General features: G+C 54.2%; 1 protein-coding gene across 1 annotated transcript in view; it reads right to left on the bottom strand.

Annotated features, from left to right (window-relative positions):
- Positions 1-8,318, bottom strand: part of LMX1A (LIM homeobox transcription factor 1 alpha) — a 123,681-nt gene extending 115,363 nt beyond the window's left edge. The window contains exons 1-2 of the mRNA XM_081025743.1: positions 8,229-8,318; positions 6,022-6,208 (exon numbers count right to left, since the gene is read on the bottom strand). Of these exons, the coding sequence (XP_080881869.1) occupies positions 6,022-6,208; positions 8,229-8,286 (245 nt within the window). The 5' untranslated portion in view covers positions 8,287-8,318. The remainder of the gene's footprint in view (positions 1-6,021; positions 6,209-8,228) is intronic.
- Between the last annotated feature and the right edge of the window lie 9,927 nt (positions 8,319-18,245).

Raw genomic sequence — 18,245 nt, 5'->3', positions numbered from 1 at the left:
TTCAGCCAATACAGCTCTAATCCTCCTGCTAATTAATGCCACGCAGGGCCATGGCAATTTTATTAATTTCATCTTGGTTAAAAATATAGAGGCAGGTGATTGTGCTTGTCTAAAATAACAATTTGACATTTGGAAGGTGTTCGCTTCGTTTCAGCAAGACGGTTGACGAGGTTTCCTTTCATACGTGACACCGAGACACAACGCTGCAGCCCACACTGGTCAATGACAACGTAACTAATTCTACTTGTGAAAAATTGACTGAAATGTCCCACGTCATGCCAGTCAAAGAGAAGACGGAGAACATGTAAATCCTACGAGGTGCCCAGCCAGTTTCTCCACGGTCCCCGAGGAGAGGAGCAAAGGACCAAAGGGCCTCCTTTCTCCATCCTCTGATATTTTCTCCAGAACTTTTTCCACACTTTACTCCTAAAATTACCAACATCCACAAAACCAAATCTGAAAGGCTGCTGACAACACCATTCCACATGTCGCTAAGAGCCTTTCAGGAAAAAAAAAACTGACAGCATATTCCCGGGGAAAGACGGGCACCCTGGAAACTGGCCGGGCACTCCCACATAGGACCTTCTCCTCTGCTCAGAAGGTGGGAGAGACACTCCCACACTACCCCCAGCCCTCCTTCACTCACCCTGCAAGTGGCTTCACTAAGAGCTCCCCTCTGACACTGTAAAAGGCATTTAAAAATCCATGTTGGAAAGATGTAAAAAAAAAAAAATTGAAAAGCATTAAAATAGAGTTAAGTTCTCACAGTTAAGGCAGAAATTGTTTCTGTGTCTTGGGGGGTATGTTGCACTGTCTCCCCACAGCTCATTTGATAGAACTCAACAATGATATTTTGTGTATGCATGGACTCTAAGAAGCTCTAATGAGTATATGCTAAATCCTTGTCCACTTTCTCACTCGTAAACACCCCCAAAATTTCTTTGACCATGAAAAATAATTAGCTGATTATTTAATAAATGGAATTGTTCTCATTAGAGATACGGCACCTGTTCATGACCTCCAAAAACGTCCCCGAATTAAGACACAACAATGAAGAGACCCCTCTAAAATCAGCCAACAGTATTTTGGTTCATACAACAGTCATAAATAAGAAAACTGAAGTCAAAAAGCAAGAAGAACAACAAGCTATCACTGAAATCTGAAGAGCAGAAGCAGCCCGCTGGCCAGGTGGATGACAAAAGCCCCAAAACTCTACAGACTGTAAAATCAAACTGGATAAATAACTTTCCTTAGTGTGCACCATTCATGGGAGACTCAAGACTCCCAGGGGCCTCCTCTGAAAAGCAACGTCCATCCCTAAGTCCACCACTCTGTTTATATCTACTACTGCTACGTATCTGGTTTTATTTCAGAATTTTAAGTCTGAGACGCCAAGAAAGTTCTACCCAGGGACCAATATATATATATAAAAGGAAACACCTCTGAGCAAGGACTGTTTCCAATCACCTTCTAAATAAAAAAAAGAGATAAGTCGGGCTGCACAGACACACCACAGCCCATGGATGGCGGGTGTTCCAAGCGAAGCCCCCCTGCAATTTAACACAGACATCAACTGATTATCTAGCTGAGTCTGATTTTTATATTCCTTAAATTTTATTATGCCAGGAGCGGGGCCAACAAAAGATAAAGTGGAGCAAAAATGGAACAATTATGTCTGTAATTTCATCTGTGGGCTCCTTTTATGAGGAACCGTGTGCCCAATTTTGATCTAAAAGTCATGTCACCATCATAAAACCAAACTAACTCCCCTCCCGATGCCCACACACGCGACCTACCTTGATAAAATGCAAACTTGGTTCATTACGGCCCTAATAGATGCATTACCTCCGCCATGCTCTCCCAGAGGCTGCCAATCAGCAGGTCCAAAAAAAGACACGATGGAGAAAGCAGCGACAGTGATATACCCTTTGGCCCCCTTCAGTCCCTCTCTTCACAGAATCGGTCTGCTCCGAAAGAGAGAGGAGGAGACGTGGACAGGCCCTGGGAGGAGAGGAGAGCTTTCCCAAGGCCTGCGATTTGCTGACATGTGGGGAGTTATGATGTTGGGAGAACAGCCCTGATGACAGGACCGCCACCCCACACCGCTCCTAGGATGTCCAGAGCAATCTCGGGGATAATGAGAAACCTCGCGTGTGAGGGGAGAGGGCCCTGCCTGACGCACTGAGCCGCCAGGCACATGAAAGACACAATATCAACTCGAGTTAACCGTGGGATCCGTTCCAGAAGACTTAATTATCTATTGTATAACCACATTCCTCTTACTCAGCAGCCTCTTCTGTCTTGAACTCAAGTCCAATTCCAACACTTGTTTGGAGCAAATTTAGGGAAAACGCCAAACTGACCAGATCACAGAGAACTTAATGAGGAACAACAGCTATATAACCCGAAATCCCCGAGGCTGGAAAACATTTGGGGTGTCTGCTAACTTTCGGGAACGTGCTGGACAGCTGTGTCCAGTTTGGAAACACGCACACCCCCGCCCCCAGCACCCTGGTGTGTGCCCTCCTCGGTGCTCTGAATGTGTCATCCCACCTCACTAGTCATATTTCTTGGATGACGTGTCACGAACAATAAAGGTCGCCTCCAGTTCTTAACGTCTGGACATTCACAAATCAGTTTTCTCCACTCCAGCCTTAAACGCTTATTTGTTTTGGATGATCAGAAGATAAATTTTTCCTAAGGGTGTCATAGTGTATGAGGCAAATATTTAACAAAACATCCTGAGGTCTTCAAATGAATGGCCGTGGGCCTAAGATGCCACTGTCGATTCCATTTTTTTTAATTAGACAAATTTGGTGCTTGACATCCAGAAGGTGTAACACCCAGTTGATAGAGTAGCATTTTCACTTTTTAACTGGCTGCCTGACGCCATGAATAGGCAGCTAATAATTCAAATGCAAACCTGCCCCCAAACCAGCAACGCACGCACAAATGATGAAAATGAATATGATAAACTCTCCTTGTCGACATGGCATTTATGACCTTCACTGAAGACTGCCCATAAGCGATGTGGTGTTTCCATTTTCATGTGCAGAAAGAGCATTTGAATTTCATGCATTTGGGGACACAAGGGCACTTCCTGAATGTTCATTTTTTTGATTAAGTGTTCCACAATCCCCCATCGTCATCGTCCTACCTCTTGGACTTCCCTGGCATTTTCCCCTCCATTTGCCTTGGCAGGGCCTCGAAGTAAAAAACGAACGGAAAAAAAACAGACAAACAAAAAAACCAATCCATCGCAAAAAAAAAAAAAAAAAAAAAAAAAAAGCCAAATAATTTTTACAAATGTGCTTGTTAAAGAGTGCAAGAGCTCTGGATGACTGTCACATCTAGAACTGCACTGGTCCCTCTAGAGGAGAAAACCTGGTCATTCTGGATAGCTTTTATCCAGGACCTCGTCCTACACTCTCAGTAGAAGAGGCTTTCAAGAAATACTTGAAAGTGAGGAGAACGTTGATGCAGAAAGTCTGAACTGTATCTCCCCTGAAGGCAGGCGGAGACTTTTCCTCACTGGCCTCTGGTCACCCAGTCAGTGACCTGCACTTAGGAGCGTGAGAAAAGCTTGCTGAGAAGGGAGTTTGTCTTGAGCGTAATTTTAACACAAAGAAATAAACAAACCTCTCCTTTTTTTTCCTACAGCAATACCATGCCAACTAATACCATTATGATCGAATAAATTAAAACCCCATTTTATTGTAAAAAGAATGAGATTGGGATGGGGGAAGAAAGGAATAAAATTAATCTGAAAAAAACAACAACGGACAGGCTGGGCACGGAGGAGAGACGATAGTGTGCCATGAGCTAAGCGTCCAAGCAACTCCTGGTGGACATGTGTTTCCAAAATATATGTTGAAATTAAAATGAAAAACCCTCACTGTCCCATCCCCACCTCTCTGAGAAATGCTGCTCACACTCCTCTGTAAAAGCGTCCTGGTTCTGGCCAACAGCTGGCAAATTGATCCCTGCAATTTTCCCTCTGCAGAAAGAGCTTTGCAGAAAGAGGGGAGAAGTGACTCTAGGCAGCCCAAACCGCCAGAGCTGGAGGGGCTGACATGGAAGGGACGTTGTATTAAGGACCTTCCGACAACTGTTTCTTCTCCTCTTGACACAGCCTGACTTCCTTAAAGAAGATTTGACCGGCCAGACAGCTGTGTTGACCCTTAAGCCTTCTCTGATTCATGATTTTTTTTTTTTTTAACAAACAGAATAGAAATTCAGAACCCAAATCCTTTCCTAAGCTCCACTACTTTTGAGTTCGCTAGTGTCAAGCCGGGAGGATGTGGACATTTCAGTTATCTATAAGCAGAAAGGTAAAGATTGGGTCTACACAATCCCAAAACCTTCAGCGGAAAAGCAAGTAATCAACCAGAAACTTTATCCAAAGGTGAGACTTGGAGCTGTGTGGGCAAAAAAATCTACTGAGTGAGCTAAAAATTGCAACTTTCATTCAGACACTAGAGCAATAAACAGACAAGAACAGATACAGGCCTCTTTAAGAAAAAAAATGTTAGCCATGATTACCCCTTTGGGAAATGATCATGCGTTTTCACTTCTTTCTATTTTTCCTGTATTGTACAACTCATCCAAAATCACACACGTATTTTTATTGTGTGCTGGAAAATGTAAAGTTATCTTTTCAAAGCAAATAGAAAATGCCCAGTGCCCGCTCCACAGGGGGGTAAATTCAAGTATATTATCGTAAAACAGCACTGAGTAGCAGAAAGAGTATTTTGTGTGGTCACTAGAACTAAAAGCTTTGTCAGTTTTTAGTAAACCTGACAGCCCAGCCAGGGCGGAAAAGAAGCTCTTTCTGTTCTTTCTCGGTGCTTTTTGTTACATGGAGACTTCTGCACACCCCCTTTTATCGTGTGTTTTTAATAACATGATAAAAACGGCTTTTCCTTGCACAGTACGCACCACGCCCTTGGTTATCCTAACAGACTGCTGTCCCTTTCATCCACCAGTGACAAACGCGGAATTCTCCTGCGCTCCGGCGCCCACTCAGCCACACGGACCAGTCCTGATGTACAAAAGCAGCGGCCTGGGTCTCCGCGGCTTTTCTTTCCTTCAATACCCTGCAAGTCTCTGCGAAGTCAGTGTCCCGTTAATTAGCCATTTGGACGAGGAGAGCGGTTCCCCCCTGAGCTCCTCCAAGCAACCGGGCCTGCCGGGCAGGACGCAGGAAATCCTTCTAACCCGCTCCCGGGCCTCACCCCGGCTTTGGGCATGGCAGAAATCTAGACTCGGAGTAATCCACTTTCTGGAGCACCTGCCGCCTAATTCTCCTCGCGACACACCCACGTCCACGTCCACGCGGACGGGGAAGTGCCCCTGCGACGCGGCTGCAAAGCGCAGGGAGGAGGCCGGAGGGAGCAGGCTCCAGATGAGCGCGGGCTGCGGGGCAGGGCCCCCACCGCGGGCCCCCACCGCCGGCACGACAGCCCTGCGCCCCGGGTTTGGAGAAACGGGGAGGGAGGGAGGAACGGAGGGGAACACGGCGAGAGAGGGGGCAAACGGGGGTGTCCGCCCGGAGCTCAGAGGGGCCGCTGCGCCGTTTCTGACCCTGATCTGTCGGGACCCAGGGGACAAAACCAAGTGGGGGGAACGGGCGCACAGGGACCAAAGCCGTGGGGTCGGCAACAGCCGTGGGGGGCGCAGGCAGGTGGGCGGCGAGTGGGAAGCAGCGAAGAGGGGGCCACAGGCCGCCCAGGGCACCCCCAGAGGCGGGGATACGGGACAGGCTTGACGGCCCACAGAGGAGCGCCCTCTTGGAAAGGCCAGGTCGGCGTGGAGGCCTCAGGGATCAAAAGTAGGGGAGCCCTGGTGCGCGCGCGGGGCGGGCCGTGGGCACAGCACAGGTCTCTGCCGCGGGGGTCGGGGCGCACAGGACACGCGCAAAGCGCGTCAGGCGGACGCCCCCGGAGCCTTCCAGGAGCCCACGCCGGTTGGGGAGGACACGACCTCGGGCGCCGTGGACGCCTGCGCGTGGCGGACACTTACTTCTCGTAGTCATACTTGCAGTAGAGCTTCTTGTCGCGGTAGAAGCACGTGGTCTCCAGGGGCTCTTTGCAGGAGGCGCACTGCACGCACTGCTCGTGCCAGAAGCTGTCGTTGAGCCGCAGCAGAAACCTGTCCGAGATGACCCGTTGGCAGCCCTCGCAGACGGACTTAGGGCTCACGGCTCTGCCTGCAGCAGCAACAGACATTCGCTGGTGAGCGGGGGCCAGGGATCCCCGCCACCCGGCCGGACCCGCTCGCGGTCACCCAGCGGGGGAAGCCCCTTGCTCCTCGATCCACATGGGGTTTGGAGAGAAAAATCAAGTCGAGTGGCGCTGCGAATTAACAGGGAAGGTTTAAATTCTACCAGGGAATGGAGAGGAAATCCATAAGCGGCCTTTAAGGATCAGCCCGACCGGGGCTCTGAGCGCAAACGTGCGCACAACCTGTAAAATCAGGCTACAAATAAATCTGTCCTGCAGTTTCCTCTCGTAATTACGAGATCACTCACTGGGCTTGGCTCTACTGGCCAGTCTAAAAACTGAGCGCGTAAAAAGAGTTTGGTTTTGTCTTTTGCTAAAAATGCAATTGTTTTGTTTTTCGTTTGTTTCTTTTTTGAGGGAAAACTTTTCTTTTTTTTCCTAAAAAGTCCTATGCGTACACATAAATACCGTCTCACCCCAGGCCAACCCAGTGCCGCTCAGACCAATGAAGCCCAAACGGCTGCGGCTTGGCTAGTTTGCAAATTGCAGGCGCTGTTTTTCATAATTAAGAAGCATCAAAATAAAAGTGACGGGGGAGGGAAAAAAACAGTCAAGAAACGGGCGCGGAGATACTGCCCCGCGCGTCGGGCCAGGACTCAGGGAAGCCTGCGGGCTCCACGCGCGGCGAGGGAAAGCGACGCCGACCCCAAACCGACTCAGCGCCAGCAGGGTGCTCCTCTCTGCCCTGCCCCTTGGGCTCTCGTTTTGTTCCTTTAGTTTGGGGGGGGAGTGCTTTTGGGGGGGTGGGAGGACGCTTGACCGCCTTTGTTGGCACATTTCACAGCTGTTTAAAGAAGGCCTTGTCCCCCGGTAACAATACCCTTGCGCGTGGTGTCCCAAAGGGCCTGACCCTTCCCCATTTCCCTTCTACAGCCCTGTCGCTTCCCCCTCGGGGGACCTGACCACCGGCTAGTGAGCGGGGCCGGTCGCCTTGGAGCAGCGGCACGGAGGGCCCGGAAGAACGGCTCTCCAGGTGAACATTCTGTACCCTTCCTGCCCGGTCTCCTGGTCTAGATGAGCCCCGAGCAGCGCAGGGCGACCACGCCGCCCCTCCAAGCGGAGGCGCGCGCCCCGCTCCTGGGCGCTGCCGTCCGGACCCCGCGCTCCTCCGAGGTCGCCCGGAGCGGAGAAGTTTGCGAACGGGCGGTTGGAAGAGGGGGACGCAGGGAGCGCGATTTTGTTTTATCTGGGGAGTTGGGGGGGGCTCTCGATAAGGTTCCTCCAGCCTGGTTCCTCTCTGCCTTCACTTGGCTCTAGCGGTTCCCAGTGTCGGAGAGACGCAAGTGGTTTAAAGGACAAAACGAACATGCCTCTGCTAAAATAATCCGAACACCCGCTCCTCAAACTTGAGAGGCACCAGGGTGGGGTGGGGCGGAGCGGGGTGGGTCCGGGCCTGGGCTCCGGAGCCCCGCGCGCGGACACTGTCCAGGCCGTGGGCAGTGTCCACGGTCGCTGCGAAGGGGCTGGGGAACAGGGGGGCCGCCGGCCGGAGCTCCGGCTCCAGTTAATTAGAGCCGAGGCCAGGGCCCACGGCGCGCGGGCTAATCCCCGCGCTGCGCTGCCCACCTGCGGGGCAAAGTCCCGCGGCCGCACCAAAGCCGAGCCCCGGCCTCGGCCGCGCGCCCCCAGCCCGCCGAGCAGAAGGCGGCATTTATGAGATGTCGATCAGCTTCCTGATTAAAAACCAGCCCCGGGTGTCTTTAATCACTGGCCACTCAGACCCTGCGAGCACGCTCGCCCGGCCCTGGCGACTTTGGGGAATTCGGTGCCCTGCGCGGGCCGGGGGCAGCGGAGCGGTCGGAGGCAGAGGGACCCTAGGGGCTGGCGGGCAGGGGGGAGAGGACGCGGCCGCGCGGGGAGAGGGGCGTCAGCTCCCTGTGCCCACCGGGTCCTAGCGGACGGGGCTCCAGGGCGGCTGCTCCCGGGGCGCGTGGCCCGAGCACTCACCCAGCAGCGAAGAGAAGGAGCTTTGGAAGTTCTCCTCCATCTTCAGGCCGTCCAGCATGTTCGCGCCGGGCCGCGGGGACCTACGGACGAGAGGAAGCGACGCGTGTGGCGTCCGTGCCCCGTGGGACGCGGCCGCCGCGCCCCTGGGAAAGGCCGCAGGGAGTGTGGAGTGACCAGGCTGAGCCGGGGGTCGAGGCCAGGCGAGAGGGACGTGGGGGGGAGCGGGGGCTCGTCGCGCGCGCTGCTCCGACTGAGCCGACTTCACTCCAAGCGCAGGGTTATGTACCCGGGCCCCCGCCCCCCAGCTGCGGTCCCCCTTCCCTGCCCCCACACCCCACCCGGTCCCAGCCCGGGGTTCCCGTCGCGCCCGGCTCCGCCCAGCCCCTGCCGCTGGGGGCCCCAGGGACGTCTCCGCGGCCCCCGCGCCCGCGGCGGGATGGGGAGAAGCGCGGTGCCCGCGTCGCGGCCGGGCCCAGGCACCGGGGCCACGAGCTGCAGCGCCCGCGCCCGGACAGCCGCGTGCGCCCCTCACCTGCCGGGTCAGGAGGGCAGCGCGGGCGGCCGGGGCGCGGGGCGCGGGGCGCGGGGCGCGGGGCGCGGGGCGCGGGGCGCGGGGCGCGGGGCGCGGGGCGCGGGGCGCGGGGCGGCCTCCCTCCGCCGGCCGGTGCCGGGAACGTCTGCAGCCGCCGAGCAGCCGAGTCGGGGCGGAGCCGCGCCGGCCCTGTGCGCTCTTGGCTGCGTTTCAAATCAACTTTCAGAAACGCGCCCGCCCGGGCCCGAGCCCCGCGGGGGCGGCCTCCCTTACCTGCCGCGCGAGCTCGCGCCGCGGCCGGGGGGCGACGGCCAGGGACGCTGCGGGGGGCGACGGCCCGGCCCCGGCGCCCGGAGGGAGCGCGCTGCTCCGGCGGGGACGTGGCCGCGGGCGCCGGCCTCCTCGGGACCCGCCCGCCGGTCGCTCCCCGCGGGGAAGGAAAGGCCGCGGCTCCTCCGAGGCGGCGGCCCGGGGTCCTGGGTGCGAGTCGGGCCCGGCAGCTCCGCCCGAGCGGCGGCTGCGCGCGCGGCGGCGGAGGGTGGGGAGCGCGGGGAGGGGGCTGGAGCGCGTCCCGCCGAGGGGCCGATCCGAGCCGGCTGCGCGGCCACCGCCGGGCGCGCCACGGTCCCTCCTCCACGTGGAGCCGCCACCGCCGGGCGCGCGTGGGAAAGCCCGCAGCCCTCCCCGGCCGCGCGCGGGGCGCCCCCGGAAGCTACCTGCCGCGTGTGGTCGTGGCCCCTGCAGCTCCGAGCTCCTCACACCCCGTGTCCGTCACCCGCGGGCTCCCTCGAGTTCCCAGGTTGGGCTCCGAACCTTTTCAGATCGAAACCCGCTCACCGATGGGGTGTGCAGATGCCGTAGCCCCCCCGACCCCCGCCGAAGCTCGAATCAGGCCCCTGGTAGAGACTAGGTGGGATCTGACCCCAGACGAGGAGCCAGAGGTGACACGGAGCAGCAAGTCAGCTAAGGGCACATTCTTAGGGAGCCAAGTACCCGGGTGAAACGTCAGCTCCCCGCACCCTACCCTCAGCTTGCGGTACAGACCCCCAGCCCCTCCAGGCGCGGGCACAGGGTCTCAATCGTCCGCGAATCCGGGAGGCCAGCACCGCGCCTGGCCCCAGGGGACACCAATAAATCACAGGCTGCCGGACGTTTATCAGACATCCATGTTGTGCCCCGCTGGGTCCCATAGTTCACGCATTTAATCTTTCCAACAACCCCCTGGGCTGCAGACAGTTCCCATCCCACTCCTACAGGTGAGGAAAGCAGAGCTGAGAGCGCACCTGAGTGCCCCAGGAAGGACCGATTCACGTGCATTCTCGGGGCCTCTCAGTGCCTGGACTGAAGGGGACAGAATTAGTCACCAGGCAAAGTAAACCCGAGCAGGTGAGAATGCACAGGGCAAGTGTGTTCTATTACCTTCTCCAAGAGCAAGACCAGGTCCTTATTTAAAAAAGACAGAGAGAGAGAGAGGTGCTGGCAGCACTTGATCCAATGAGCTGGGGCATGGCGCCCACACTCGCCACTGCAAGTGCCCTGAGCCGGCGGGCACAAGCCAAGCACTACAGATGACTTCAGAAAAACAAGGGGAACCGGCAAAGAGTTTAATTAATACTCTACATTTGGGAGCTGCTTTATACTTTTCAGGGTCCTTTCACAGACGCGATTTTGCTTGATCTTTCTAACAAACCTGTGAAGAAAGTTTTAGCCCTCGTTTCAGATGAATCTTGGGGGGGCTTAGGGAGGCTGGGAATTGCTCTGATGTCCCCCGACACCAGTCCTTTGTGCTTTCTGCCACCCCAGGAAGAGGAGGGTGTGAAGAGAAGAATGAATTACAAGTACTGTTAGGATACTACCTAAAACAGAAGTTAGGCAAAGAGAACAAAAACTGCAGCACAGGGTTAGGAAACATTGTGATGCTCAGCAGAGTTTGGGTTTGTTTCGCAAAAGGCCCTGAATTGATGAAAGCTGTTTCACTCGTGGCAGAATATTCCTTTCAGAGAATATCCTAAAAGTGGTAGGTTCTCATCTGACCCGGGAGCCACAGCTTTCAAATGGCCCTTACATCTGGGTAGTGGCCACACAAGTGCTTGCAGGGAATGTCTTTGCCCAGCTGGCCTCTGGGCACCTTCAGGAACGGGACTGAGTGGTAATTACATTGTAAGCCCCAGGGCCCTTGTGCAAAGCCAGGAACACATATGTGATGAGCAAATACCGTTGGCTTAACTGATGGGTGAGTGACATGTTCACTGCAGCAGGGAACTGCAGTAAAAGTGCAAACACAGTGGGTTGGAATCAAAGAACCTCAGTTCCACTCCCAGCTCTGCCACTGAGTCAGCTGGGCCGTCAGTTCACCTGGGCAACAATACTTCCTCTCTGAAACGAAGGGTCTGCAGTGTATGAGGTATACAGTCTGTAAGGGCCTCACCGTCTAAAGTTTGTGAAATCGGTCGGGCTGTGGACGGGGTTGGGCTGTAGGACCAAGGGGTCCTTATGGTGTGCTTTGCAGAATGGGTCTGGGTGTGGACCGGCTGATACGTCTAAGTGATGTTCTCCGGCCAACAAAGAGACACCTGTGTATTCAGGGCTTTTTATGATTTATCCGCCCTCTCCCGGGGAACTGGGGATACTGGGTGCCTTTGCTGCCCCGGTATCATTTCACTTCAGGTGTAGCCAACTCTGTGACATGGATGGGTAGGCAGGCATCTTTCCCTCTGCAAAAATTCCTCTTGATCATGCCTCGTGGTTTTCCATTGTAAACAAACCCTGTTATTTTACCTTTTTCATGAAAGAAAATGCCACAGAGCCTCTGTCCAGAAGCCCTTTATGAAAAATAAGCTAGATTCTCCCTTTTATCAGAAAGATGTCTTTTGCTGAGAATGTGTGGAAGTGAGATGAACAGGCTTCAGAAGAAACCCCCCAAATGACAGCCTTTTAGAGTTGGCGGTGATCTTCAAGCTCGTCTGGTCCAACTAGTTAGCTGATAGTAGGTCAAAACCCATTTCCCTGCAGCTTCTACCTCTGGTCCATTGATTCCTAAGGGCTGGTCATTTAGGGGCAAGCCCTCCTTCCAGGACCTGTCGGGCGGGCCTGCCCTCTCCACCCTGCTCACCTTCCTCTGGACCGCCCCCGTTTTTCTCCTCTCTTGTATGTTCCGGCACCAGACCCACCTGCTACAACTTCCCAGTGATTTCTCAGAGCCTCGCCACCTCCCCACCCCCCCATCAGCATGGCCTGATTTTGCGTTAGCATTTTCAGGGGCTGCTGTCGACTCCTACTGAGCATGTTACTAACAAAACCTCTTTGGTGCTTTTTCACACGGGCTGCGGGTAAGCCACACTGCAATTGTACATTTGGCGTTTGGCCCCCACATGTGGAAACTTCTATTTATTTCTGCTAAGAGATTGGCAGCTATTTCAAACATCGGGAATCTCAGAACTTCTACCAGACTCCAAGCAACCCAGGGACTGCGTCTTAAGCCTAGTACTTTGCTTGGAGGAGGGAATGTGGGGGCCCAGCAGCCTGGACGCTGCCATCATTGGAGGAAGACAGGACCAGTGAGTGAGGAGAACTATGGGGTCCCAGGAGGGTGTGCAGGGACCTTGTCACCTGGATGCAGGTACCTCTTCAGGCGGGAGGTGCCCTGGTCCTTTCCAGTTCCCTCCTGTCATCCGTCTTCAGTCACTGGCATTTCCCATCTTGCTGAGACGTGCAGACCAGCCATGGAGCAACCCTTTATGTGGCAGAAAACATAGAAGCAGCACTATGAGGGTCGTACATCTTTGTGGCTGAGATTTGGGGAGAAGGGTGGGGATGGAAGAGGCAGAGACCAATGCTCAGTGGGAAGGAGGCAGTGGGGGGGGGAGGAGGACATCCTGCTACAGAGTGGAGATGACAGGAACATATTTTTTTACTTTCCTTTTCTTGCTCTCATTTCTGTGTTTTATTAAGGGAAACACAAAGGGAAAATTGTGTTATTTGTTAAAAAAATGTCAAAGTGCATTTCAAGCAAGAGGAAAAAAAGCAGACGCACTGCTGCCTAGACAGAGAAGGCCGTCCTCTAACGGGCGGCCAGAGGCTGGAGTGGTGGGGGACACACGGGAACTACAGACTCCCCTAACCTCTGGATTCTTCTCCCGGGAAGCCCCGATCCTACCTGGACATTCAGGTCTCTGCAAGGAGCTGCAGGCCCAGGTGACTGTGTTTTCTGGGGTGGAGGGGGCATCTCTAACCAGCTGCCGGCAGAGGAATGAAATCATGGATCGTGCCCTGGGCACAGCCAGGCTCTCTCGCGAACTGGGCAAGGACGACCCTGGCACAGAGGACGCTGGTCCAGGCTCACAAGGCACCATCTACTGCTCGTGTCCTTTGGGTGTTGCCGCAGAACCACTTACATGCCCACCGAGCTCCCTGTTGGAGTCTGAGCACCTGCAGAAAAGGGTCCTCGTGACAGTCACATGTGCCTTCCTGTGCCCAGCACAGCTTTACGCACCGGAGACCCAGCGTGACTTGCCGACTAAGCAGAGAACACTCCACAACAGGACGGGTACGCTGGAAAGAGAGGTCTGAGTTCACATCCCACAGTGGCGTTTGTCAACTGCGTAACCGTGAATCACCAACCTCTGTATGTTCTCTGTCCTGTGCCAGGAAAGGAATAACACACACCCCAGGAGTCATCAGAGACAATGGGTGTGACACATCGAACCGTCTGTCCGGTTAACTTAATGCCCAGATAGCCCTCAGGTCTCCCTCTTGTGTCCCCAAGATGAGCGGATACACTCTCTGAAGGAAACTTGTCTTGGCCGGGAGGGTGGCCCTGCGGGGTGGTCAGAGGAGGGATCCTGGGTCACACAAGCCTGGAGCTTCGTGGACGCTGCCACTTAAGGAACTTGGGAAGTTCCTTCATCTCTCCAAGCCTCAGTTTCCCCCATTGAATAAACTGAGGGACTAATTGGGGTGTTTCCGTGCATGTTAAATGAAATAAAGCATGCAAAATATCTAGCACGGTGATAGGCACACAGGAAGGTACAACAAATGTTAGGTGCCATCAGCAGCAGCAGCAGCAGCAGACAGGCCCCTCTAGGACCGTGTTTTATTTCCATCTGTGGCCCTAGTACCTAGCACTTGGGCGTAGGTGTCCAGAGAATGTGACTGGAATTAAACCAAACTGAACCGCACTGAACTGAACAGAAGACAGTCTTGGCCCTGGGGGAGGCTCGGGGGGGATGTGGCTTTGGTTCCCCCCATGACCCAAAAAGGTATTTTTTTTTTGGAGCAATCCCACATGCTCTGTAACGGCCCTGTGTGAGCGTCCCACCCTGGGCTCCCACCAGCCCTGCGTGTGACATCTGCATGTGACAATTCACACTCCATAGCAGGACGCTGGGAATAACGAGGGTGGGGGCACAAGGAGTGAACTCCCAAAACAGAGAGTGATGTGTGAGGAGGGGACGTCTCTCTCTCTCCATCCTGGGCCTGACGTACTCACTCACGCGCCCAGCACACCTGAGTGCCACGCAGTAAACGTGTGGGCAGGTTAGGTGGAGGTGGCTGGACATCAGGCCCAGGGGAACAGCTGGGCACCTGGCGAAGGCCTTTGGCAATACTGGGGTGTCAGTGCTGGGGTACAGCAGCTCTGAACAAGCCTCTCCAGGGGTGACGCCCAACAGAGAGGCGCTTCATACTGAGCAGGTGCAAAAGTACCTCCACTAACCCGGTAGCAAGACCGCAGCCACTCACAGGGACTTGTGGGAAGGAAGGAACTCCACCTGCCTCTCCACCCACCACGGACATTAAACCCCAGTGGCGTCTGAGAGGGCACTGAGGACACGACTCACTCTTGAACCTACGCACCCTCTCCCCTCTTCCGATGAGTACGCCCCATCTATTCATTCATTTATTTACATGCTGTATCCCACCTACCTTCCAAAAAGGATTTGAGATGACATACAAATACCATCCATGTTAAGGCGGATTTTTTTTTTTAAAGTAAAATGATAGACTGGGCACAGAAAAGCAATTCATCTCCCAAAACAGTAACGCGGGGCTGCTATTTTAGTTGTGACACGATGTTAAATGTCACTCTGCATTTCCAAGGTGAAACAGAGAAAAGTAAAGCCCTCCAGAGTTGCTAGGATCACATCAAACTGGGTATCGGTTATATTTACATAACCGTCTAGTTGGCTTCAGGAGAGAGTCCACAGGACAAGAACCAAGATACGTCACACGTGACAATAGAGATCAGAACTGTGGCCTCATTATCAGCGGTGGGACGTTTTTACTTTTGTATATTGACTGTATCCCACCTCTTCTGAAAAAAAAAGATTTTAGTTAACGTAAAACCCAATGTAGATACAACAAACTAATAAAATAGAGCTGCAAGGTCCGAAACAGAGAAAACAGGGAATGCAGCCACGCTAACTGTGAGAGCTAAGTGGTCCCTTGAGGGCAGAGGCTCCATCTCGCCTCGCTCACTACACTTTGGTCTAACACGGTTTCGAGTCTGTATTGCCACCTGTGGTGTGAGTGTTTGAATGAGCAAACGAACATTGGGACTGAGAGTCAAATTTGCCTTGGAGCTTCCTGGCAGCTAGAGTAAAAAAGGAAACCGTCACTGCAGGTGTTTCTGCACCGGTATTAGAGTTGTGATCGTGGACTTGTTGGGGTAAGTAATAAAGGAAGTGTATCCAGAATCCTCACAGCTCTGGGTCCCTGTGCCCAAGTGCGTCAACAGGAAACCTTTCCACCCCAACCCCCAGCACAGCATCTGACACAAAAATGAACGTCTGCAGCTTGAATATATGAATGACATCATTAAAAAGAAGGATTCTGGATGTATCTAAAAGATAATCATGTCCCCCTTTCTTGTCCCATAAAAAATGTATCTACATCCCTTTCGGTACCTGGAAGAGTGAGGAAAAATAGTCAGGAGGCTGACAGGGAACCCAGCCCCGGCAGATGGCAGCACGAATGTGCCAAGAGCCCAGCCCAGGTGAGCTCTGAACACCGTGGGCAAGCCGGGGCTTTGCGTACTGGGCGTCAGAGTGTATCTCTCTGTCGTGATAGAGAGCCGTGGACAGTTTGGGACCGGGGGAGTAAGACGACAGGAGAGTGCTCTGAGATGACTCCATCCAGCAGCGGTGTGGCTGATTGTTCCAAGGGAGAAGACAGGAGGGGAAGAGAGATAAGCTTCATTACTCTAGTGTAAGTGAGAGTTCCAGGGCCTGGCGCAGGGCAGGGGCCGCAGCAACAAATTCACGGCGCGTGAAAGTAAAAGTCACCTCGGAAGCAAGTCAGAGAAGCTCCGTGTCTGTTAGTTGTGAGGTGAGGCGAGAGGAAGGAGAAACGGACCCAGGGGCTCAGGGGCCTGGTGGGACCGGAACAGAAATAGGCAGAGGGGCGGGATGGGGTGCAACGAGAAGTTTGGTGACTTTTCCAAATGTTTTCATTCATTATCTCATTGATTTCATATGCAAGGAAAGCAAGGTCCGCCCTGAACGTCAGCCTGCAAAACACTCTGCCCCTGTTTGGAGCTGCCAAGAGTCAATGACCAATCCTTTGCCTGCGACCTGTCTCCGGTGATGGCAAACCACCCACCTGCAGGTGACTTCCCATCGCAGGCAGCCCAGAGTCCTCACGCCGGACGACTCGGCCACCCCATCCTGGTTCTGCGCCAGCAACAGCTAAGGGCCAGGTGGTGCAAGCAGGCCGGCCTGCCATGCTGGCCAGCACACCGTGGGTGTGGCCCAGAGTTCAGCCAGAACATCTGGGCAGGGTGGGGAGGGAGGGGCACGCCCATCGGAGTTTTTCTGGCATCTCAGCTCTCTTCCCACTGGGAAGCTGGCTTTGCTCTCCCCACTGACTCACTCTCAGGCACAGGCAGTGGTCTCGGCATGGGCTGCCCCTTCTCCCCCAGCAACAGGGCAGAGTACTCACCTCCTGAGACAGAGGGCCGGGCATCGTCAGAGGGCTGGGCGCGCCCCCCCACGGAGCCTCACCGATGGTCCAGGATGGCACGCATAGAAGAAACACTGAGCTGGCCATGAAAAGCGGGGCACCCGCAGGCTCAGACGGTCCCACTGCCCACATCACAGACGAGGGGCCTCCAGGCTGGAGCTGCCGCTGCCCCACATGCCACCACGGAGTGACACACAGGCTGAGTCCTCTGATAAATCCCGCTGTCCTGAGAAAAATCCAAATGTTTTCTCCCCAACTGGCCCCATCCACTTCTCTAGCCTCACCTGCCCCACTGCCCTTCTTTCCTCGCCCATCCCCCCTCAGCTCCCGTGCTAACACACTGCCCCACGGTGACTGGACGCTGCCCTGCACACCCTGTGTCCTCAGCAGGAGTCCTTCCCTATGTCCCCCCCCCCCCCGTTGGCATTTGTCACAGGACGTCACCACTGTGCCTTCCCAGGCTGCCTCCCTCCCTGGAGGTATACATCTGTGTCTGAAGAGCTTTGTGTCCTGGAACCTGGCAGAGTCAGAACCTGCTGAGAGGTGGGGAGGGAGGGAAAAGCAGATACTGATGGGGTTCAAAACCAGGGGATAAAAACGGTTGCAGTGGGGTCGCCCCACAGCCCCAGCCCCCCAGCCCAGTTCTCTGTGACACCTACCAGCTCTTAGGGACACCCTCGGCCCTTGCACCTGTCTAGATTTCTTCATGTACATCAGAGAAAACACAAATAGAGATCCTTAACTACCCCCTTTGGAACCCCAAAGGTATTGCTGCTCTAAACTTTTTTCCACAAAAAGCTCTCCCTTTTTAAATCAGTTTTAATACTTTATTTGACAATCAGTGGTTAAATTGTTTTAACCGCTGTTTGTCGCTGTTTGAGAGTGGTGACCGGTCTTCAGGTGACCCATGTATAAAGCCTCGCTGGAGACCCCTCATCCTCATTACGCTTTCTGGAGAGCCGCACCCAGATACGATATGGGACATTCCTATTCCTTGGGCCCAGACAGCTTTGTTGAGCCTGGTGTCACGGCACACATCTGGAGTCCCCATCTCCTGCATGGAAAATTTCAGGATCTCTTTGAGTGCCCAAGGGGCATGCTTCTTGAAAGCTACTCCATGGCTGTGCTTTGAATGTTGAGGGTGGATTGTCTGGTCACTGCCTCAATGATGGCAGAATGGACCCTTCTCCCCACCCTTCTTTGTGGGAGCAGTTCTGCTGGCCCGAGCTGGACAGGAAGCACACAAAGCCCTTTAAAGTCTTCAAAGTTCCTCATATTTATGCTGCCTCCATTTCAACCCCCAACTTGTAGGTTTAAATATGCATGAAACAACAAAGCCATGCAATTAATGTAATTTACAGCATAGCTGCAGCTTGCTTTTATAACGAATCGAGTTCCTGGGACACCATGTACAAATCCCATTGTCATTACACCACCACATTTTCGGAGCAATGAGGGGCACGCTGTTTAGTGACGTCCAGGAGAGACTCGTCATCAGTAAGGAGACAGCGTACAAAGCTGCTCCCCAA

The sequence above is a fragment of the Rhinolophus hipposideros genome (genome assembly GCF_964194185.1).
Source record: "Rhinolophus hipposideros genome assembly, chromosome: 19".
Taxonomy (NCBI): Eukaryota; Metazoa; Chordata; class Mammalia; order Chiroptera; family Rhinolophidae; genus Rhinolophus; species Rhinolophus hipposideros.
This window is presented reverse-complemented; position numbering and strand designations above follow the sequence as displayed.